This window comes from Dromiciops gliroides, chromosome 2 (genome assembly GCF_019393635.1).
Source record: "Dromiciops gliroides isolate mDroGli1 chromosome 2, mDroGli1.pri, whole genome shotgun sequence".
NCBI classification, from domain to species: Eukaryota; Metazoa; Chordata; class Mammalia; order Microbiotheria; family Microbiotheriidae; genus Dromiciops; species Dromiciops gliroides.
In genome coordinates this window covers 52,971,976-52,996,587 of record NC_057862.1, presented here as the reverse complement: position 1 = coordinate 52,996,587, position 24,612 = coordinate 52,971,976, and the positions used below count along the sequence as shown (strand labels likewise).

General features: G+C 41.0%; 1 protein-coding gene across 1 annotated transcript in view; it reads right to left on the bottom strand.

Annotated features, from left to right (window-relative positions):
• Window positions 1–1,649: 1,649 nt before the first annotated feature.
• Window positions 1,650–24,612, bottom strand: part of MCU (mitochondrial calcium uniporter) — a 177,274-nt gene continuing 154,311 nt past the window's right edge. The window contains 6 exon segments of the mRNA XM_043988666.1: window positions 1,650–3,625; window positions 7,323–7,441; window positions 11,713–11,857; window positions 11,859–11,915; window positions 12,987–13,147; window positions 21,775–21,879. Of these exon segments, the coding sequence (XP_043844601.1) occupies window positions 3,539–3,625; window positions 7,323–7,441; window positions 11,713–11,857; window positions 11,859–11,915; window positions 12,987–13,147; window positions 21,775–21,879 (674 nt within the window). The 3' untranslated portion in view covers window positions 1,650–3,538.

The window sequence follows — 24,612 nt, the reverse complement described above, 5'->3', positions numbered from 1 at the left end:
TCTACTCTGGAATCCCAGGCCCTCTTGTACCCTCTGTTCTTCTCTTGCCAAACCTTTGCCCTTCCTTGGCTATTTCATCTGCTACTCATGAGCTGCCAAAGGCAGAAGGCAGTCTCACAACTGTCCTGACTGGGGACATTGCAAATTCGTGGTGTCCAACCCCAATGGGATCCTCAGCTTTGTGAGGCCGTCCTTTTCTCTCTAATCGACTCCTATCACTTTCCACAGAAGCTATTCCAAACAACCCCGTCCCTCCTCTCTCAGCTGAAGACCTTCCTTCTTTACTTGAATGAAACAAAATTGAGGCTATTTGATGTGAACTCCCCCTTCTCCTCGTCTCATACCCCCTGGACATCATCTCCCATTCTCTCCTCCTTTCTTCCAGTCTGTGACAAAGAGGTGGTCCTCCTGTCTGACCATTCTTTTTCCTTTGCTTGCTCATATGATTACCACTAAATGTAGGTTTTCCTCAAGGTTCTTCCCAGGGTTCTCTTCTCTCTCTAATCTTGGTGGTCTCATCAACGGTCTTGGGTTTAATTATGTTCTTTATGTGGATAACTCCACCTACAGTCCCAGTATTATCAGCTCTCATGGGCTTAGGTCTCCTGTCTACAGATCACTCCTCCATCCATCTATCCATCCATTCATCTTTCAAAATACACACACATATGTGTGTACATATTTAGTCCCACATCATCCATTGTCTGCTGAGCATTTTAAACTGGGTGCCCTGGGGACCATCTTTCAATAAATTTCTATTTTTTTCTTTCTCTTTTTTTTTGTGGGGCAATGGGGGTTAAGTGACTTGCCCAGGGTCACACAGCTAGTAAGTGTCAAGTGTCTGAGGCCAAATTTGAACTCAGGTACTCCTGAATCCAGGGCCGGTGCTTTATCCACTGCACCACCTAGCCGCCCCCATCTTTCAATAAATTTAACACTGACCTCATCCCCGAAACTCTTCCCTGTTCCAAAGGGAAAGGCACCATCCCTCTAGTGTTTCAAGTTTGTAACCTCTGCCTTATCATGGACTTCTCACTCTTGCTCACTTCACCTATCCAATCAGCAACCACGCATTAATGTTCCTACCTTTGCAGTATGTGCCTCACCTGACCCATTCTCTCTACCCACGCAGCTCCCTTCTTATTTCAAGCCCTCATCACTTATTGCCTAGACTGTTCCAATAGCCCCCTGGTTGTAACTCTGCCTTAAGTGTCTCTCCACCTGCTTCGGGGAGGCTGCAGATAGTCTATGAAACCTTAAGAGTAGTAATTTATATGACAGTGCGATGCATACTTGGCTAAATTCCTGGAACCCATGGGTGGATAAAGAGTTTGTTGATAGGCATCATAGCATGAGAGACGTAGGCGGGGATGATTCTTTATGGGTGATATGGGCAATCAATCAACCTCTCTGACTTTCTGGAAAACAGAGATCATAATGGCTATCTTGGGTTTGGGAGGAATCCACATGATGTTTGCTCTTTAAGGTTTTCTGGGGACAAAATTTAATTTGAGACTATCTGAAAACCAAATGAGAAGGATAAAGCACTCCATCTACTATAGGAAGATCAGATTCTGTGTCCCCTCAAGGAAAATAAGTTTCTTTCAAAGGATGAGACACTTCAATTCAAAAACTGAATAGATATTTATTGTTCCAGAAGGTACATTGCTCTTTTATACATATTTCATAAATGATACAGGATTTTACACATGTTCAGTATTTTGCCATCTGTTTAAAGGACTTTTCTCCATATTCCTTTCCCTTTCCCTTCTTCCTCCCCATCCCAAAAGGATTTGCCTACTGCACTGTGCTGCCTTGCACACAAACAAGATAAAACTCTTTAAAAAAAAGCAATTCACACAACTTTTAAAAAAAAACCAATGAGAACAAAATTTGAGGAAGGCAGGAATAGAGTAGGAAAAGAAAGGAAGAGGAGGCTGGGACAGGGCAAACATGCATCCATTCATTCCAACACGGCACTGCTGGAACATAAAAAGGGTTTGTGGCAGCAGCGACGGTGGCAATCCCAGCCCCGCGTCAACATTCTGCAAGGCACCTGGAGTCTGGGTCCTATTGTTCCCTTAGTATGCCTCTCGCTCACACACAATGCTCCCAGAGAGAGGGAAGACAAAAAGGAGCCCCTTGCCAAAATGAGAAATGAATCCCACGAGGGAAGAAAGCCACTCAGCTGTGTGCTAAGCAGGCTCACATCCGCCTTTCCATCCTGTGCCTAGGCTTGTTAGAAACAGGATGTCGGAGACGTCGATCCTGTGACACTCAGAAAGCAGATATCACATGGGAACAGGGGAGAAAAACATTTTTTTTGATGAGGGAAGGGGGATTTTGTTAATTCGTCTTTCAATTAAAAAATAGCGTGGAGAAAAACTGTGTAGAGAAAATAGTAATATGTAAAGAGTAGGCAAAAGGGGGGGGTCATGGAAATGTGTTCTCCATTTAGGATAAAAATCCAGCTCTTGGGCTCCACAGATGGCATTTTTAAAACTCACTAAAGAGGATGGCTAATCAAAGTGGAAGTTTGTGTCCTTACATAGTGGAGTCTCAGCCTCCAGACAAGTGCCAACAGACAGCTTCGCACGCTGTCTCACGAGCAGATGAACAGTAGTGTAATTATTCTCGTTCTGGAATTGCTACCCATCATGATTTTAACCCAACTTTGTAAACCTTGTGCCTTCCTGATTGGATAATCCAGGTGACCTCAGATGTGGAGCAGGGAGGGAGAAGGGGAAATGGGAGGGAGGGGTAGAAGAGAGAAAGGAAAATGGGGGGAGGGGTAGAAGAGAGAAGGAAATCTTCCTCCCGTTCAAGACTGATTATTAGAAAAACTCATGCAATGTTGCCATTGATTTCTTGTGTAGATCCAGGACACTGGGATGTGTCAGAATTTATGAAGGTACAAGGGAATAATTCAACATGTCAATTATCAAACAGTCAGATGCTTTCTTTGCTTATTTGGATAAAACTGTTTAAATCTAACAAATAGGTGGAGAGGAGTCGGCGAAAGGGGTGCACAAGGGAGACAAACTCCTGGTTCTCAATGGAAAAATCACTTTGCTGAAGCAAAAACCATCTTGATGGCTCTGACTCTCAAACCTCCTGTCTTAGGGGGTTTGCTTTTCTGGTGCAGTTACTAATTTGTTTTAAAAAAAAAAAAGAGAAGTTAAATTAAAAAAAAATCAGAGCTTAATGGGGTGCTGGTGCATTGTATTTCTGCTGCCCCTGCAAAGATGCAGGAAACACCCCCAATTTCACATAATCTTTGACTCTCCCAACCATATAATTACATCATTTTCATCCAGAAACTGAAGTGTTTGATTAAGACAATATTCACCAAGCCCTTTGAGAGACTTCTATTCCACAATGCCTGATCTTGAGATTTTAACATTCCTTTTATCCAAGATCCTTTTTGTTTATTAATTAAAGGTAAAAACCCTCCACCCCCACAAACATCCTGGCTTTCACCTGCAATGCTTTAATTAAAAAGGCAAGAGTTATAAACAGGTATTCTTCCTGCCAGGGTTCAGAGTTCCTTTACTTTATCACCGATTTGTCGGACAGGCAGATGTATCTGCAGTGGGTCTCTCAGCCTCTTGAGATCCAGTTCTGCCTAAAATAGGAGGGGGAAAATAATGATGGTATTATTCCTTATTGAAAACAGGAAAATCACAATGGAGTCACAAAGAGTCTCTTAGGGAAAAGGGAAGCCTTTGGTATAAGTAATGCTCTCTATTAGCCAAAGGGTAAGACTGGCAATTTAACAATGGTCCGCAACATACAACTTTCCTATTACAGAGCCAAGAATGTAATTGTTTATTCAACAGCTGCGTAAATAATTCACAGACCAAAAACCAAGGCACACCTCACTTCGTGTGAGGTGATGGGTCAAAGACAAAAGGAATTGGAGAAGAGCTGCTTTGTGAGGACAGACCAAAGATATGAGGGTGATATGTTCAAAATCTCTAAATAAAATCATGGAAGAGTGGACAAAAAGCCTTGCTTACCAAATGAACTCCCTGAAATGGAAAGAGACAAATTTGGACAAAAAAGAAAAAAACCCCGTTGTATAGGGTGGGCCAAAATTCATGAAGGGGTCTGATGTTTTAATAACTTCTTGAAAATTATTTTTCACCATTTACGAGATTTGATTTTTCACAAGTAATAGAGATTCATTTCATATCTATGTATATATGCTGTATATGATGCTATGGTTTTTGTAAATTAAAAACAAAAAATAAAGGAGTTATATTAAATATTCGTGACTTTGGCCCACCCTGTACATAAATGTAGGGAACTTAATCCACCCAGATGTGGATGGCTGTAAATACACTTAAGTTTAAGGTTTTAGAGAATTTATCAATAATCTATACAGATGCTCTTAATTTACACTAGAAATGTTTTGAGGGCATCTTTCATCTTGCAATATTCCTTGTGCCACTGTTGGAACCATAAATCCTGGGCATGGTGCACTTTGGGGTCTGGGTAGTTTCATATGTTTGTATTTAGAAAGCATCTTTTTGGTTCTGTGTGGCCTGGCATGATTTCAAGTAGCTACTGTGCTGCTCCCTTGAATGTTTCATGTCCTCTTAGATTGAACATTTAAGGTGGGGGATCTGGGTCATTTCTTATAGACAGAAAATAAAAGTGGAAAGTAAATTTAAAATTATAATTTTAATTAAGTGGTCAAGGAAATCATTGGGGAAATAATTGACTTCTGAAAGACTTTTTGTTTTGGTACTCTGCACAAAGAAGATACTTGTAGTTTTTTGTTGATTTGAATGGCTTGGCTCATGTGGCAAAAATAATTTCCCCAAATCCTAATGTCATGATGCTCTTAACAGAGAATGGCTTCTACTGTCCCTTGACCTGCTTACATTAGATTGAGGCCTGCTACCCCTACTTACCCCCTCCCCCAGTCACCCCAGAGATAAAGCATCAGGAGCAAGCCTGCTCCAATCTTCCCTACCACCCCTTTATCTCAGTTGACTAACCAGAGCCATACAGCCCTGGCCCTTGACCATTGATAACAACCTGTGGAAACTGTGTGTTTTAATTTTCATCTCACACCTCTCATGACTAACAGTTCCCACCAGCTGTTTCCCTATCCCTGTATTATCAATCACTGCCCGTGTAGGAAAAAACAAAACTCCAACCCTCCACCACGGCTCTTTCATCTCCGCCCTCCTCAACCCTATCCCACCCATTAATCTGACCCTTGCCTGGTGACCTCTGGAATTCAATCAATCCTCTAAACTATTTTAGCTTCATCTCCTACCATTCCATCTCTCCCTCAACCTCACTCCTAAACCCCATTCTTTACCCTCAAGACCTCCAATTCCCCTGCTCTTTTGGACTGTCTCTGGTCATTGCCCCCTTTCTCATTTTATTTCACTCCCTCCCAATCATGACCCTAATCCCGTTCTTATTATTTCTGAAATCCTTTGCCCTAATTCATCTGTCCTCAGGCCTGGACTACTCTACTCATGGGGGTGCTGGCTGGGTCCATCTCGGGCTCATGTTATCTGCCTACCTGGCCCTCACTGCAGCAAAGCAATCCTTGTGCTTTCCCCCATTGATTCCCTGTGTCATCCCCGAAAGCTTGTCCAAACTTCTTTCTCAAGCCTTCCCCATTTCCCCCACTGTCTCTCAGCTGAGAATCTCACCTCTTATTTCACTGAGAAAATCGAAGCCTTTCTCCTTATTTCCAAACAAACCCCTTGCTACCATCTCCTCTGTTTTACTTCTTTCCTTCAGTTTCTAGCAGAGACAGCCCTCCTCCTTGCTGAAGACAACCCCCTACATGCGTCGTCGATTCCAGCCTCTCCTGTCTTCTGATCACTCCCTTTCTCGTCTGAATCTTCAACTTCTAATTTATTGGTCCCTTCCGTGCTTTCAAACATGCTCAAGGCTCCTCCATCCTTAAAAAACCTTCACTAGACCCTGTGATCTCCTGAAGTGATTTTCTTACATTCCTCCTCCCGTTCTCAGCCAAACTCCATGCAGCACTGTCTATACTTGCTGCCCACACTTCCCTTGTCTCCCTTTTCAACTCTTTGTAATCTGACTTTTGAACTTATCCTTTTAACTGAAACTACTCTTTCTGAACGCTTACCCGATGTTCTCCTAATTGCCAATATGACGCGCTCTTTTGTTCAGAGCCCTCATCTTCCTCCATTTGTGTGCTGCCTTTGACACTGCTGATCACCTTCCTCTGGGTTTTTGTGAGGCTACTCATTCCTAGTTCTCCCATGTTAATCGTCCCTTAAGTCTCCACTGCTGGTTCAGCATCAATTATGCCCACTAACTAGGGATTTTCTCAAGGCTCCATTTTAGGCCCTCCACTCTTTTCTCTCTACTCTCATGGGTTTACATTATTTTTCTCCATGCAGCTGAGTCACAGGTCTATCTATCCAGCCCCGAGCTTCAGGCCCACATTACCCCATTGTCTATTGGACATTTCAAACTGGAAGTCCTGGCAGACACCTTAAACTCATTAAATGTCCCTGTAAAGCCACCCCCTACTTCCTAACCTCTATTTCTGTCACAGGCACCACCATCCTTGTAGTCTCTGGTTTGTTCACGTCAGCCGTATTCCACACTCCTCACCTCCTCTTGCCCCATGTATCCAATCGCTGCCAGATCTTGCTGTTTCTCCCTTCACCACGTGTCTCAAATCCGAACCCTTCTCTCAACTCACTTAGCTATCACCTTAGTTAAAGCCCTCACCATCTCTTATCTAAATGACTGCTGCGACTACATAATTGGTGCGCCTGACTTAATCAAGTGTCTCTCCACTTCCATCCATCTTTCACACTGCAGGTGAAGTGATTTTCCTGAAGCTTCAAACTGACCATGTCACTTCCTTAATCAACTCTACTGGCTTCTTCCTCTGCCCTCAAGAATCAAATGTAAACTCCTCTCTTTAGCTTTCCAGCCTTTCACCACATTTCTGTTCCTCAGGCCTACAATCCACTCCCTCTTTACTTCTTCTCAGATAATGCCCCTTACTTCAAGATGCAGACACTACTCTCTCTCCCCCTACACATGTCCTTGTTGTGTCTCCTGTTAGAACGGACATTTGTGGAGAATATGGATTGTTTCATGTATAGTACTTAAATCTCTAGGGCACAGAACTGTGCCCTACATATAGTATGCACTTCATACATGCTTGTTGATGGACTGACTATAGGGAAAACTCTTCTTTTAGAACCTCTTGACTTTCTGGTGCTTGTGGAGAACACAGATTATTGACTATAGGTTAGGGGTTAGCATGTATTCATTTTTATTGTTGCAGAACCTTCTATTACCTGAGCAATTGCATCCTTGAGTCGATTGTATTTCTCTAGATCAAAACGTGTCTTTTTGGCTCCTTTATGGAAAAATAATAGGTATTGTCTGTCTCTGGCCTCTGGGTAAACATATTCCTATTAAAAAAAAGGAATTGAATTATTAATACCTAGCTGAGTCTCATATAAAGTAGGCACTCCATAATTGTTTTACTTATTTGATTTTCATATTTTATATTTGAAAATGTTATATATTTATTACAAATAGCATAATTTATATAAATACATATGCACACATATGGTACACAATGTGTTATGGGTTCTAAATATTTATTGACAATATGGGAACACTGGTGAGTGGTGAGCTGATGGAGAAGGCATAGCAATAACTTTATTAGGATAGCGGTATTTTAGGTCGGGATCAAATTCCACACACCTGAACTTTGGGTGAAAGGTCTCTCTTCCCCTTCACTACAGTTCTATCGCCCTCCTGCTCTAGATCTGTGTGCAAAGCAAAACTAGGCGATGATTGCACACCAGAAGATGCAAACCCACAAATATTGAATTAAATTCTTTTAGTTTTTAGGTCAATTCTGGTTTTCATTTTCCAGCCTCATTTCCCACAGTACAAGGATGAACTTCTTTTAAAGATTTACTGAAGATGTATTCTGACAGTGTGTGATGATCTCTTTAATTTTAAGGTTTCAAGGACCTTGTCATAAAGCCTCTTTAGAACAGGCAGATGTGGCACATGCCGAAGACTCATTAAATGCACCAACACACATTCCAGCACCAATTTAGAAGTGAAATGACATTGCTTGGGGCCGGGGCGGGGGGAGGAGGATTTTATCGCTTCATGGGTATCATTCAAGACAAGTTGGGTGAAACGCTATGTATAGTGATAAGAAACACAGTACAGTAGACAGCATTTTCTTTGGCAGGCAGAAATGAGGGCTGTGCACACCTGTTTTTCCCAGCTGTACCTAGGGGACTGTTCTGTGTTTTGCCACATGGGGGCAGTAAAGCTGCTATTCTAGAACTATGCATACAGAAAAGGCTTGGAGAGTTAAGTTACCAGTTATCTGGTGATTTTGGAGCCAGAAAAGTCCTTAGTCCCATCATTATAAAAATGAGAAAAACGGAGGCCCAGAGAAATTAACTTGCCCAAGGTCACAAAAAAGAGACTGGAAGTCCTATAATTTGATGTGGAGCATATGTGACAAAGGGGAAGGACTTGTGTTCAGTTCAATACATGGATTCGTTTGCAGACAAGGAAATACTGAGGAAACAATTCTGTTTAAGCAGAAATTAATTTCTTTGCACGTCTTTATATTTTTACTCAAAAGATTCTGGACATTTGATTAGAAAAATGAAGTTGGGCAGACATTTTAACTATGTGTAATTTAAATATTTTATAGGTTGGGAGGCAAATAAAAGGACATTTCATTTCTAGTTGATTCTTTTACATCTTTCTTAGATTATCCCTACTATGTGCAACGAATGTAGATAAGCTGTGAGGGAAGCATCTTTTCATATAGAATAGGATTTGCTGAGCCAGTTGGCAGCAGCTCTAGTATGTAAGATGTGTGGTAAGAAGAGAATTTAGCAATTAGAGTAGGCAGCATTTGTTGCCATTCAGTCGTGCCTGACTCTCCATGGCTCCCTATCCCCACCCCGTTGGGTTTTTGATGAAGATACTGGAGTGGTTGGCCATTTCTTTCTCCAGTTCATTTGAGATGAGGAAATTGAGGCAAACAGGGTGAAGTGACTTGTCTAGGGTCACACAGTTGGTAAATGTGAGAGGCCAGATTCGAACTTAGGAAGATGCGTCTTCCTGATTCCAGGCCTGATGCTCTGTACACCGATGCCACTTAGCCATAGAAGCAGCATTAGGGGACAGCAGAAGCCGTGGTTCATTCATTTCACACAATAAACATAGGTCCAAGGCACGCCAATTGTGGGATTAAAACATGGACTGTCTTTGCCTCCAGGAAACTTATGATGTATTACGGGAGAAAAACCACGTCTATCAGTAACTATAGGGCAGAATGTGATGAGTGGGCCAACCTCTCTCTGTCTTCAGAGGAGGGCAGCTCACTTCTAGCTCGGAAGTGAGAAGAATCAGTAAAGGCTGCATGGAGAGAGGAGGTATCTGAGCTAGGCCCTGAAGGAAGGGGAGGAGTTTGACAGGAGAATAAATATGGCAGTGCCAGGCACCCGAGGCACTAGATGTCTCGGGCAATGGCAATCCAGTGTGGCTGGCATAGAGGATGCATGTGAAGAAAGCTAGAGCCGGAAAGTGGCTTGAAGCCACCGTGAAGGGCCTTCAGTTCCACGGTAAGGAATCTGAACGTGGAAGACAGAGACAAATCTTGGAAAATGATGAGGACTGAAGGGAGGAGAAGGAGGAGGATTATTCCAGGATGACTCTGAGGTCGGGGACATGGGTGTCGGGGAGGATGCTGGGGATCTGAACAGAATGGGCAAGGGACAGTGGATAGATCATCACTTAGGACCAGAAGGGGTATCAGAGGCCCCTAACCCGAGAGAGGGGAAAGGACTTGCTCAAGGACAAAGGTTTGTTTACTGAATAGGAACAGGGATGTCAGCCAAAAATGAAGGTCAGCATTCAGGAACCTTTGCTCTGCTGCTGGGTATTGTCTGTCGCACTGAGGAATACTATTCACTTACATTCACCTAAGGATGTAGCCAACCTGTCTGGGGGTGCACGAGCTTGCAGTGACAGACACACTGAGGACCAAAACAGCACTTGTGTCTGTACCATTAGCATGATACTGCCTTAGCTGGAAAACTATGAAGACCATCAAGGGCACAGTCCCTGCCCTCCAGGAGCTGACAGGCTAGCGAGGGTGATAAAACATATACACACAATTACTTGCTCATTCAAGAAATATTTATTAAGTGCCTACTATGTGCTAGGCACTGGGGAATGTCAGAAACTAGTTTCCATATTTCTTGTCCTCAAGGTTACCGTCTGTTACTACAAACTTTGTAGAAAACAACCCACAAAGGCCAACTTCTAGGAGGATGAAAGGGGTCTCCTCCCTTCCTCATCTCACATTCCTCTGACACCCCTCCCCAAAGACTCCTCTTCTTCTTCAGTCTCTGATGAAGAGGCAGCTCTTTTCCTAGTTACCTGTACCTTTGATCAAAACCCACTTCCCTCTCCAGCAAATTGTCCCCTACTGTCGTCTCCATTCTCTCACTAATCTTCAATCTCTCCCTATATAATGGCTCCTTCCTACTCCCCACCCTCGAAAACCAGTCCACTCACTCGATTCTGAGAATGCTCTGCCCTCTTCACTTCCGTCTCCATAATTCCCATGGCTCTCTATTATCTCCAGGATCAAACTTGAAGTCTTCATTTCAAGGCTTTCAAGGCTCCTTACGTCTTGGCCTCGTCCTACTCTTCCAGTCTTCTCACACTTTACTCCCCTTCCCACAATGTTAGCCTCCTTGTTGTTCCTCTGAAGGGATGCTCCATCTCTCTTTATACTGGCTGTCACCCATTCCCCCCCACAAGGGCTGCTCTTCACTTCTTCCTTGCTTTCTTCAAGGCCAGGGTCAGCTCAAACACTACTCTGCAGGAAGCTTTACCCAGTCACCCATGTCACGTGAACTTTCCCCTTTTGGGTAATCATCCATCTACTCTGTACATCTTTTATGTACAGAGTTATTTACAGGCTATAAATAAAAGACATGTAAGCTCCTTGGGGGTAAGATCTGTTTTGACCTTTCTTTGTATCCCAAGGACCTTGTATAGTGTGTTACACAGGCAAGAACTTAATGAAATGTTTGCTGATTGATGGAAGAATTAAATAACATTGACTGCTCCCTGTTCTTGCAGTGGAATTGTGGTATGCCTTAGCTGCCCCCCCAAGATTTGATTTTTCTAGGTGATGCAGTAGATAAAGCACCAGCCCTGGATTCAGGAGGACCTGAGTTCAAATCCAGCCTTAGACACTTGACACTTACTGGCTGTGTGACCTTGGGCAAGTTCACACCCTCAATGCCCCGCCCCCCCCAAATCAACTCTTTCTGTTTCAGAAGTAGGAGGTCCCAACCTTAACATCCTTTGTAGAACCACTAACCCCATTCCCAGAGGACTGAAGTGGCTATCAGTATCCCCTGTCCCCAAGGAGCACAAAGCCTTGGATAGTCATCATCGGCACTCCTTACCGTATCCATTAGGTGGATCAGACTTAGATAACCTGGCTGGTCCCAAAAGCGACAGTCTAGCACTTTCTCATCCAGCTGGGCATTCATAGGGTGGGGAAACCGTGACCAACAAGAGGTTCTTAGGCAAGCATGCTCCCTAACACTGCTCTGGGGAGAATCAAAGTCTCCAACCTGAAACCTTTCACGAGCACATGCTCCAGAGCCTCACCTGGCCGTGTCATTACAAAGTAGGCATATGTTGCCATGGCACTTCCATACGTAATGAAGTAGGTGACAGGCTCCATGATGTCCCAAGAGTATTCCCACCAGGTAAGCCGGGCCAGAATGCCAAACTGTGTGGCCATGTAGGCCAGCCCCACCCCATAGCACCAAGGTGGTCCTCTTCTCTGCTTTTCTGCTGATCTCAATCCGAACCTGGAGCAGACAAACAGGTAAGTAGCATTCTGATACAGACCCAGTTTATTCTTCTAAGTGTAACTTGCTCTGTGATCACCCAGGGGACAGGGATGCCTGGTTGGGGGCACAAGGTCGGTCTCAATTCTAGTAACCCCGGGTCTGTACTTCAATATTGTGTCCATAGCTCTTCCTGGGGGCCCGTCACACCTTACATTGGAGTAACTAGCATCATCTGGTTAGTGTAGCTGTTGGGTTTCTGAAAAGGCTACGGGGGCAGAGCCGAAGGATCCTTTCCCAGCTCTCTATAAAGTATCCTGTCTGTGTGTTATTTTTGTTAGATAGAAAAGGAATTATTCTTACTAGTCATTTGTTCAGGCTGTAAATAAATAAAATAAAATTACTTTAAATAAAGGGAAGGAGCCCTTTTAAAGGTTATAGCGGTTGTATCTCTCAAACCTATAAGGAGAACGGTCCTCAAAGGGATTAAACTAAAGGTCGCTTCTGAGTTGAAAAGTACATTCTGAGGCTAGAAATTCAGTACTCCTCCACTTAAATTTCACATCTCTTGACATTTCTATTGCTTCTGAAAATTCTTAGTGTAGAGCACTTGGGAAAGTGCCTTATAAGCGCAGATAACTCGGCTAGAGTCACAGGATCCGAGACTCGGATCTGGAAGGATACTTAGATATCATCCAATCCAACCCTCTCGTTTTTAGATGAAGAAACACAGGCCCAGAGAGACTAAGTGGCCAGGCAGGGTCACTGAGCTAGTGAGTGTCTGAGCCAGGCTCTGAACTGGCTCCCAGCCCGCTGTCCTATCCACTAGGCAACACTGCCTCTCCAGAAACAAAACAAGGCAAGACAAAAACAAACAAAAAACTTTGCGAGATCTCCTTACCAATCTTATTTCCAGCCCTACATTAAAAGTAGCACAGCTGGACTAAAATACTCAAAGCTCTATCATCAGACTCCCACGCCATTACTCCTCAGTTCCTTGGTGGGCCTTCCCTAGGCACTTCCCGAGGCTCAGCCCAATCCCCTCTAGAGGAGTCTGCATTGGGGAGGGGCGGGCCACACAGTGACAGTCACCTTTTCCAGGGGAGCAAGCTGCTCCTTGAGATCTTCTAATCTTTCCACGAGCTCCCTTTCTTTACTCAGCTGGTGCTGCTCAATGCACAGCGTGGTGTAGAGCTGCTGGACTAACGTCTTCACATCATTCAGCGTGGCTGCATTTTCATGGCCTAGGAGGTCTGAAAGCAAGGTGAGGGACATTTCTGAGTATATCTTCAATCTAAAGCAGTTATTTCTGCATCTTTTGGGTAGGGTTCACAGTTCTATGCAAGCTTTTTGCCTTAAAGTCCACTGTGACAAACCAAACCTTTGCTGGTGAACATTTGAACATTTCACAGGTTTTTGTTTTTTTTTCCCCCCATTTCAGAGTTTTTGACAATAGTATCTACCGTGGTTATTCTCAGTAGCCAGATGAGTCAGAGTTAAGCTGTTTACTAAAAATGATATCAACAATGATAAGCCTTCTCAGAACAATACATTTATTTTTATTATTCAATAACAGTCAAGAGTTAATGCAGCTGGAATCAGGAATAATTCTTTGAAACTACCTTGGTTCTTATTAACATATATATGTACAGTTTCCTTGTGACTCAGATATTTTATTGGTTATTTTCCCTTGTGGTGACCTTCTAAGAGGAAACTATTTAAAGGATCTTTACATTTCAGATCACAGATGGATGGCTTGAGGGCTGTAATTGGGTACCCATAAAATATTAAAAGAACCAGAAGAAGGCCTTTAGCACTGTGTGGCTTCTCAGAGGATTTAGAGAAAGACATGAACAAGCATCTGATAGAGAGCATGGATGGGCTGCACATCCTTGTAACAAGTGCACACCAATAAATTCATGAACCCCCAGTAAGTCAAAATTCAAGAGTTTCAGGTCGGCCACAGAGTAGCCCATCTTTTGGCCACCGTCTAAATTATGGTTAAAGAGACTGCTGTCCGCACTGATTGAGGGACTACGCCTCTGATGCAATCGCATAATATGCTGAACTGGGTGCCATTTAACAAAGTTGAAACAACTAAGAACAGAAGTCAGTTACTGGATACACAAGTGGTCCAACTGCCCACTGTCCGCTCGTCACCTCTCTTAGTGAACACTTCATGCTGTTCTTTCCACACACCAAGGCCTTGTGCTTTCAGCCTTCAGAAGCCCATCTTTCTATGAAGTTTTACATAGGATTGTGTGTGTGTGTGTGGTGTGGGAGGGACACCCCAGTCGCTGGTACTTCCCGAGATGGGCAGATCATATCCTAGATACTTTTTCTCATTATCCGTGGATCTTCACTTCCTTTGTAAATCCTCTACAGAGCATCCACCCAAAGAACTGGGCAGTGGGGTGGGGTTGTGGCCACTAGTTCTCCTGAATCCGGTGGACCACAGGCAGCATGTGGGCTGTCTATTGTCCCTGCTCTTTATGTGTGGCTGGCCTCTCTCATTCTGCAGTCAGATAACCCTCTTCTATCCCTTCCCTCCAGCCTCTTGCTCACTTTTTCATGGGTAATACTCATGCTGACTACATGTCTCTCCAATGTCCTTTGGGTGATCTACAACTTTAAATCCTTTTGCAACTATATGACCTTTCAGGCACAGATCACCCAACATCTGAATACTATTGATGCTTAAAAATGGGCTTTTAATACAAGGAGAACCCTTGCATTTATTAAAAGCACAACACAATTTCCCCAAAGCAAAAACAGCTCATTGTTCTTCTGTTCATTTCTAGACCCAGTTCAATGCCTGACCAACAATATGAGATGATGGAGCAGCTACAGAGGTTGTCCATCTGAATAGGAATTTTTTGTCCAATTTTTTCCCCATGTGGACAATTAGGTGGAATGTTTCAAGTGTTTTGGGAAGCTTTGTAGTGTCCCAAGGTTTCAATAACATCAGCACAATGTAGCGGCAGCAGGAGTATCTGAAGGGCCTTATCATTTATGTGGATATCTTTCCATTTGGGCTCTGTGCTGGATACTCCCCATAAAGGAAGGAAACACCTTCAGTGAGTACACATCTCACCCTCTTTTTTTTTTTGGTGAGGCAATTGGGGTTAAATGACTTGCCCAGGGTCACACAGCTAGTAATTGTTAAGTGTCCAAGGCCAGATTTGAACTCAGGTCCTCCTGAATCCAGGGCCGGGTACTCTATCCACTGCACTACCTAGCTGCCCCTACACATCTCCTATTTTAATGCCTTTCTTGAGGTTCATCATCAGATCCAAACAAAATTATTTTGTTGTGTCATCTTTCAAGGAATCTTGTATAACATACGCATGGGGAGACACCTTATTGAAGCCTTTAAGCCTGCATTTAGTCTCCACATTCAAATCCTTATTTTAAATAAGCAAGAAGCAAGAAGCATGATATGATCTTGTAATTGCTATTACTTCTCATTCAGTTTTGTAACTAAAAATGTGGTACACTGAGATCACTTATGAAAGCTCCCTATTCTTATACTTTCCTCAAAGATGCCTTTGATGTTTGTGTAAATGATTTTAAAAATCCCTCTTTTATTCTTTTTTCCTTAAAAAATATGTTTTTCAATGAACAAAACCCTATTTTCTTTCCAACAATTGATGTGGGGAGGTGGAGAGGGGTGGAAAAACAAAAAGCCTTTTAACAAAAATACAGGTAAAACAAATTCCCATATTGATCATGTCCAAAAAACCCCCCAAACCCAAACATATGTCTTATTTTGTACCTATCTCATCACCTCACTGTAAGGAGGTAGACAGAAGGCTTCATTACTGGTTCTCTGGGATCAATGGTCATTGTGTCAGTTGGTCAATGCTTTGAATGGAGTTCTTGGGTTGTTGAAAATTTTGTTTTTCTGTGATGCTAATATACTGTTGGTGGAGTTGTAGAAAGATCCAACAATTCTGGAGAGCAGTTGGAACTATGCCAAAGGGCTATAGAACTGTGCATACCCTCTGATTCAGCACACCACTGCTAGTTTTATATCCCAAAGACATCCCCCAAAAAGAGAAAAAGACCTATTGTACAAAAATATTTATAGCAGCTCTTTTGTAATGGCTAAGAATTGGAAATCAAAGGAATGCCCATCAGTTGGGGAATGGCTAAACAAGCTATGGTATATGATGGTGATGGAATAAATTTTGTGCTATAAGAAATAACAAGCAGGATGATTTCAGAAAGGCCTGGAAAGACTTGTGTGAACTGATGTATAATGAAGTGAGCAGAACCAGGAGAATGTTGTACATAGTGATGGCAATATAGTTTGATGAAGAACTGTGAAAGACAACTATTCTCAGCAATACAATGATCCAAGTCATTCCAAGGACTAATGATGAAGCATACTAATGATAAGCACCTCCAAAGAAAGAACTAATTAATATCGATGAACACAGACTGAAGTATGCTATTTTTCACTTTTCCTTTTATTCAAATTTTCTTGTACAAAATGACTAATGTGGTAATGTTAACATGACCGCACCTTGTATAATCTATATCTGATGGCTTGCCCACCTCAGGGATGGGGGAGGGGAGGAAGGGGAGGAGGGATAAAATTTGAACTCAAAACTTTAAATAAACAGGTTTATTATTTTTACAAAAAAGAAAATTGTTTTTAAACAATGTTGTTATCGTACAAATAGTTCTCTTGGTTCATTTCACTCTGCAATCAGTTTATAATAAGTCTTCCAGCTTTCTCTTAAACTGTCCCCTTTCCACCATTTCTTATAGAACAACAATAATCTGGTACATATGTATACCATAATTTGTTCAGTCATTTTCCAATTGATTTCCAATTAGTTTCCAGTTCTTTGTCACTACAAAAAAGATCTACTATAAATATTTTGCATATCCTTTCTCTCTTTCTGACTAAATTATTTTCATAAATATTATTGAGCTATGGAAAGCTGGTACATGGGGACTTCTGGCTCAGGACTACTTCCTGAATGGCAGCAGCATCCCAGCTCCCACAAATCTACTCCACTAAAAATCTAAACGTGGCACCAGAATAGAACAATGATGCAGGAATGCAGTGAGAGACTTCAGTGCCATTTTCCATCATACACACGCAAGAGCCAGAAGCCCATGGATTAATGCCACAAATGCCAGGGCCAGTGCAGGCAAATTAAATGGTAACCCCCCAGGATAAACTGAGATGGGCCAGACATACCTTATAACCTTCGATTGGCCCCAAGGTGGTTGAGAACCATGGACCTTGGAAGTTACTGGAAGTGGCTACAACCAAGCCTGAGCATGGCAATACTCAGACGAAGACATACCCAGTCCTAGATATTTCAAAGTCCCTAGCATTATGTCCTAAGATGTCATACAGGAACCTGAAGAGTCAGTGCTCTGAATCTTAAAGGTCTAGGAGGTTCTGACCTTAGAAGACAGAAAGAGGTCAACAGAGGAACCCAGGTGGCATAGGTTGAGACCAAGCATGACTGACTGACCACCTCATCCAGAAGCACAACAGAAGGCAGAGCCTGGCCTTGAAACAATATGCTCCAATTTGGGAACTACAACTATATAAATGAGTAATGATACCAATTCTATAAAGAATTCTAATAGATACAGATATACACAAAAACATTTAGAAGGAAAAAACTCCATAGGAACTGCAAACTGAGACTCAAAGAAAAAAAATGGATTTTCACAAGGACACAGAAGAAATGAACCAAGAGATTAAAAAAATTAAAGAAGAGCTCTGGAAGAAAGAGTAGGGAGGAGAATAAATGGCTTAAAAGAGAAAGTGCTAAATCTTACCCAAATAATGGAATCCCTAAAAGTTAGAACAGACCAAAAGAAATCAGTGATTCCATAAGATAGCAAAACAACAACAAAACAACAAAAAACTTGTCAGGATAACACAAGACCTGGTTATTTCTGTGATAAATGAGGAGAACTTGGACCTACATGATTCCAAAAGGGAAAAGACGTGGCATGAATGATGAATAACTCACCTGCAAAACTGAGAGGAGAAAAATGAACTTTTTTTTTTTAAGTGAGGCAATTGGGGTTAAGTGACTTGGCCCAGGGTCACACAGCTAGTAAGTGTTAAGTGTCTGAGGCAGGATTTGAACTCAGGTACTCCTGACTCCAGGGCCGGTGCTCTATCCACTGCGCCATCTAGCTGCCCCGAAAAATGAACTTTTAAGGGAAAGAGGACTTTGAAGCATTCCTAATGAAAAGACCAGGGCTGACTAGAAACTTTAAAATACAAACACCGTACTGCAGAGAAACCTGTAAAGGTAGTGTTCTCTAAAGAATTGGAAAAGGCATACAATGAAGGACAAATGTTCTGATGAGGGAGAAGAAACAAGTATCTCTTCAAACTATAACATGTCTTCAAAGGGCACTGAGCTAGCTAAATAAAAAAACAAAACAGAGAACCCCTGGTAGACTGGCTCTGCTCTGAAGGATTTAAGACAGAAGAGAAGGGCAAGTAAAGGAAAGAATATACTAGTAGACAACTGTACCTCATAACTGAGATGCATGAAAAGAGTATACAAAACATGGAGGAAGAGGTGAGGGTGTGGGTTATTAATCAAAATTCATTCTTGCTTAAATGGAGAATGGAGGACTGAACACACACACGTTTACACAGAAAGTATGTATACAGATACATCAAACCCAATAGAAAAAGATGTAGGGATAGGAAAGAGTTAAAATGGAGACTAAGAGTTAAAACTGGAGGGAGAAAGAATCACAAAAAAAAAGTAGAGACCTGGAAATTAAGGGGGTGCCCATCATTTAGGAATGTCTGAACAAGTTGTGCTATGTGATGTAACAGAGTATTTGTGAATCATAAAAGATGATGAAAAAGATATTTCCAGAGAATCAAGGGAAATATGGACTGAGATAGAGCAAATTGTGTAGAACTAGGAGAATTGGTTAAATCACAACAATCACATAAAGAACAAGTTTGAAAAACTTGAGAACTCTGATCCATGCAGCCACCAATCTTGTGTCCAAAGGACCTATGATCAAGCATGTTTCCTATCTCCTGAAAGAGAGAGGATGGACTCAAGGTGAGGAAAGACGTACAGTTTTTGACATGGCTACGATCTGGATGTTTAAATGTTTGCCTATGCTTATCTGTTCTCAGTGGGATAGGATTCTTCCCCCTTCTGTTTATAATTGGTAGGTGGGAACTGAGAGGGAAAGCAGAGCTAACAAGTGTTGTTTTTTTTTAAGGGTTAAAGAAACATTTCAAAAAATTCACAAGAGAAAAGAAGGATGGATTAGCAGAGTAGTTTTAAGCAATAGGTTGGACTCACTTTATGCTTTTTAAAAAGTAGTATGGAGTAGAGATCACAGCTCCATATACAGTCTACTTTGTCTAATGGAAATGCTCATTTTGGGGGGATGTTTATTAAGTTCAGAATTTTAAAAATTAAATAAAAAAGAAACAGGTATGTGGGTCAGTAACCACTTATCTTTTCTTGTCTTTTAAAAAAAAGTATGAAGATGGGGGCAGCTAGGTGGTGCAGTGGATAGAGCACTGGCCCTGGATTCAGGAGGACCCGAGTTCAAATCCAGCCTCAAACCCTTGACACTTACTAGTTGTGTGATCCTGGGCAAGTCACTTAACCCCAATTGCCTCACACACACAAAAAAAGATTAAAAAAAAAGTATGAAGACTATGACTTCTTCCAAGACTGTGGTATCCTTCCCTAATTCAGATTATCTCCAAAATCAATCCCTCAAGATGCTTAAACTGTGTTGTTTCCCAGCAGGGATGTCTTCTGTGTATACCTAGTCTAATCCAACTGCTCTTTCCTTTTTTGTTTTGTTTAATGCAATTTCTGCTTCCTCCCAAAAAGTTCATTAGGGACTGTGATATTAGCATCCTAACTGTTGACTCCACTGTCAATAGACCCTTGTTAGGGAAATACTGACCAATGTTTTGCATTGCTTGTGGTCCTCCTTCTAGTCTAATATTTAAATAATGAAAGTATGTATTTGTTCATTGGATCTCAACAAACTTGAAAACTTGTTTTTCCCCCATTTTTTGTTTTGTTTTACAATCTTCCACCATTCTCCTTCCCAAAATTTCACAAATGAGTTTATGTTCTAAGTTGGCACTATTCTTAGCTGATATCTCTTGAAAAGAAATCCAAGTATTTGCTGGTTAAGGACAATTTCTGAGCTCCTCTGGACTTTTCTTTGTGACAATTGACTTATAGGGGCTAAATTCCCTTCCTTAGGAACAGTTAGAGATTGTGGTGGTGATGGAGTGTTTATTTCCATTTGTCTCATCAATAGTATTTTAAACAGATAAGGTTTTCTCTGCAGAAGTGAGGGAGTAGGTGGATTTAGAATGATGCATATAATATGTGACTTGGTTGATATGTTGGCTAGTTTTGTTCAACTAATTTTATTTTTTGTTATAAAGGAGGGGAAGGGATACGGCGGTGATGTATAAACAAAAGGAAGTAAAACATTTAAAAAAATAATCTGATTGGAATTGACTTAATTGTATATCGTATCTTTTCATTTGATTCTTCTAAATTTCTTTTTAATTTTTGTATCTACAAGTTTGACTGTACATACAACTTATTAAGAATTGACTTTACTTTGGTAATTAGTAGTTCCTTGCTGCTTATAATAGAATAAATTTTATTCTTTCTTGATGTTATTTGGTCCTTAATGTATCCCGTATTTTCTTATCAAAGAAATTACTCATGCTATATAGGTAAGGCAATGTGGCACACTGGATACACAAGAACATGAGATCTGGCTTCAGAGTCAGAGAGTCCCATTTTCAAGTCCAGCTAGGTGCTGCGGTGGACAGAGTTCTGGGCCTGGAGTCAGGAAGACCTGAATTCAAACAGAGTGAAGAAGTTGGTAAGGGGATGATGTCAGAGAGATGCAAGATGAGAAGGGGGGGCCTTTCAGAAAGTTGTTTCAATTATTTAGTAAAGTACAAAGTGACATCCTCAGCTAAGAGAATATGAGGAAAGGATGCTGTGGTAGGCTTGTGGATAGATGAGAAGATATGGAACAGCTACTGTGGTGAATAGGAAAGAAAATCAGCTGAAGGAGTGAGATTGCCTTGCCGCCTTGAGAACCCAGTTGAATTTCAGCATGTTTTCATGACTTCTTCCAGCTCCACGAAGTGAAGACAGTAGATTATAGTAACAGAGAATTGGATTTGCAGAGGCATGAATGGCAATAGTTAAAGGGGGAGAGGGATCCAAGGAAATTTTTTTCTCCATTATTTGTAAGGTTTTTATGCTCCAGAACAATTTCAGTTTTTATACAGGTGCCATATGCAACTGAGAAATATGTATATTCCTTTCTGTTTTCATTCAATAATTGCCAAGCATCTATTATGGATAACTTTCTAATGTTATAATCAGGTCCTTACCTTCTTTCTTGTTAGAGTTTTCTAAGGACTGGTCTAGGTAGGGGTATACCCAGTGTAAGGAAACCAGAAGGTAAGGAAGCATATAATGCCTTTTAGAAAGATTTTTCATCCAAGATGGTAAAGATGTTCCGGAATTTTAAAGAGCCTTGGGTTATCTGGAATATTCAACTTGTGTAAAAGAGTGCATCAAGAATAATGCTACATGAATGAAATGTGTTACTGCATGTAGGTGTTGGCTAAATAAGTACAAACTAATATAATCTTCAGAACTAGCATGGTACAAAGAACACGGATGACACAAATTCTCAAAATGAATTACATTCTAAAATTAGGTAAAAATTACTCAATTTTTAAAACAGTCTGTTTCCTTGAGGTTATTCATGAAACTTCCTTATATGAAACATAATCTTTCAAAAATACCTCTTCCATATGTTTCCTCAACCCCATAAAAGAACTATTTACTTCTCTTTGGTGGTCGAACGTCATATGTTGCATCGTTAATGACCAGTTTGAAGTCATCAAGGAGCAAGAGGTCTATCCCTGTTGAGGAGGCAACACGAACACCATCTGTAAGAAATTAAAATAAAATTTTTGTGGTCCATAATTATTTTTAGAGAGAGGTCAGGGACAAGAGATCTTCAAAAATTAAGTTAGACATAAGGCCCGATTATATTAATTGTAAAAATGGCTTTACCCCTTTTGAATTTCATTTAATAGCTCTTCATTCATAATTACTAACTCCTAATGAGAGCACCTACTATCTTTTGCCAGCAGGCAGTACTTTTTATCCAAATACCTTAAAGTATGTGGTTCACAGTTCCTTATATCATGACAAATGTAAAGATGAGGACAATGAAACAATGAAAAACCGAAGATATGTGTTATGTGCTTTGCCCATATATACACTTGATAATGTTTATTAAATTGAATTAGAGGTCAAAAAGAAAAGCGGAATAAGAAAAAAGCCAGAGCTCTCTGCTGAACTCACTTGGCTTTAGCTGATTTGGAAGAACACCTACTCAGGGACTGTATACCCTTGTGGTCTGAGGGTAATAGATTACTGGACTCCTATAAATCTCAGCTAAAAATCCACGCAGATTTTCCACTTTATTGGATGCTTATGAATACTCATAAATATTAACTATTCTGTAAAGGTTAAGGCTGGATATAATGGAGCAGCCCAAACTGGCTCATTAGTCTTAATAAGTTGACGTGAGGGTAGTAGTTAAAAAACCTCATAGTTTTGATGATTACTTTTTCCTAGAGTGTTTAAAGCTATTTTAAAATTAATTACTTTTAAAAAATTCATGTCTTATTGCTTCAGCCTGAAAAAGTTTTGTCTTCTATGCAGCTTTCTTTTAAATATTAAAAATCCTGAATTTAATGAACTAAGAAACATTCCTGTATGCGAAATAGGACAGAAAGACAGTTATCAATCAATCACTAAACAATTACTGAGCCTACTATGTGCCAGGCTAAATGCTGGGGATACAAAAAGAGGCAAAAGACAGTCCTCATCCTCAAGAAGTTTACAATCCAACCAGGGAAACAGCTCATTCACAATATGCAAAGCAAGCTGTATACAGGATAAATAGGAAATAATTAACAGAAGGAAGGCATTAGAATTAAGAGGGATTGGGGAAGACTTCTAGTAAAGACAGAATTTTAGTCTGGACTTAAAGGAAGCCATGTAGATCAGTTGTGGGAGCAGAGGAGTGAGAGCATTATGGGCCAGGGGAGGGGTGGGGGTGCGGCCGGGGATAGCCAGAGACTGCTCAGAGCCAAGAAATGGATTATCTTGTTCATAGGACAGCCAGGAGACCAGTGTCACTGGATCAAATGTTGGGGCCAATCTCTATTAGGCACAGCTTGTTGTTGTCGTTTGCTTGTTTTTTAAACACGATAAATCCAATATCCTAGTGGTGGGGTGGGGCAACGGGGGTTAAGTGACTTGCCCAGGGTCATACAGCTAGTAAGTGTCAAGTGTCTGAGGTCAGATTTGAACTCAGGTCCTCCTGAATCCAAAGCCGGTGCTTTATCCACTGTGCCACCTAGCTGCCCCCAAATATGTTACTTTTGTAGCTGTCCTGCTTGTCTGTGTTTCCTTCTGAACTTGTTTTCTTCTCTGCGTTTAAAAAAGACTTCAGTGGCCTTTTTCTCTTTTTCTTCTTTTTTTTTTTCCCTTGCAAATACTATCAGCCTCTCCTTACCTCCCACATTAAAAAGAAAAGCACAGTCCTTGTCACAAATAAGCACAGTCAAGAGAAGCAAATCCATACATCTGCCATGGATGTCTCATTTGGCACCTTGAATGTATCACCCTACAGTCCAGAGGTGGGTATTATGCTTCATCATCTGTCCTTTAGTGTCATTGTTACTGTATAAATTTTCTCCTGGTTCTGATCATTTCACTGTGCATCTTTCCAAGTTTCACTGAAACTATCCCTTTCCCTTTGTCATTTCTGAAAACATAATTGCATTCTATTTATATACCTTGTTTTTTCAGCTGTTCCCCAATTGATGGGCAACCTTTCCTTCTTTTTGTTTCCTGTTCTTTGCAACAACAAAAATACTGGGATATATGCCTAGAAGTGTTATTGTTATGTCAGAGGGTATGCGAAATTTAGTAACTGTGGGGACGTAGTTCTAAATTGCTTTTCAGAACGAATGGACCAATTCACAACTTCACCAGTGTATCTGTTTTTCCTCCAACAGTTATTTATTTTTTTGGTGATATTTTTAAAAATCTGCTACAGTATGAGACAGAATAACAGAGTTATTTTAATTTGCATTTTATTTATTAGTAGTGAGTTGGGGCATTTTTAACATGGCTATTGATAGCTTAGATTTATTCCTTAGATAACTGTTTATATCCTTTAATCATTTGTTTATTTATTGGGGAATGACTGTCATTCTTATGTATTTAAATCAGTTCCTTATGTAGCTTGGAAACGAGACCTTTATTAGAGGAATATGCTGCAAATATTTTTTCTAATTAGTTATTTTTCTTCTACTGTTAATTGAATTGGTTTTGTTTGTACAAAAATATTGCAATGTGATTAATCAAAATGGTCCATTTCATCTTCTATGACCCTTTCTATTCTGTTTAAGAGCTTTTTCCTCATCTATAACTGAGAAAGTTATTTTCTTCCTTGCTCCTTGACGATATATGACCTTTTATATCTAAGCTATGTATCATTTGAAGTATATTATGGTATACGGTGTAAAATCTTGACCTAAACCTAATTTCTGCCAGACTGTTTTCTATATGTGTGTGTGTGTGTGTGTGTGTGTGTGTGT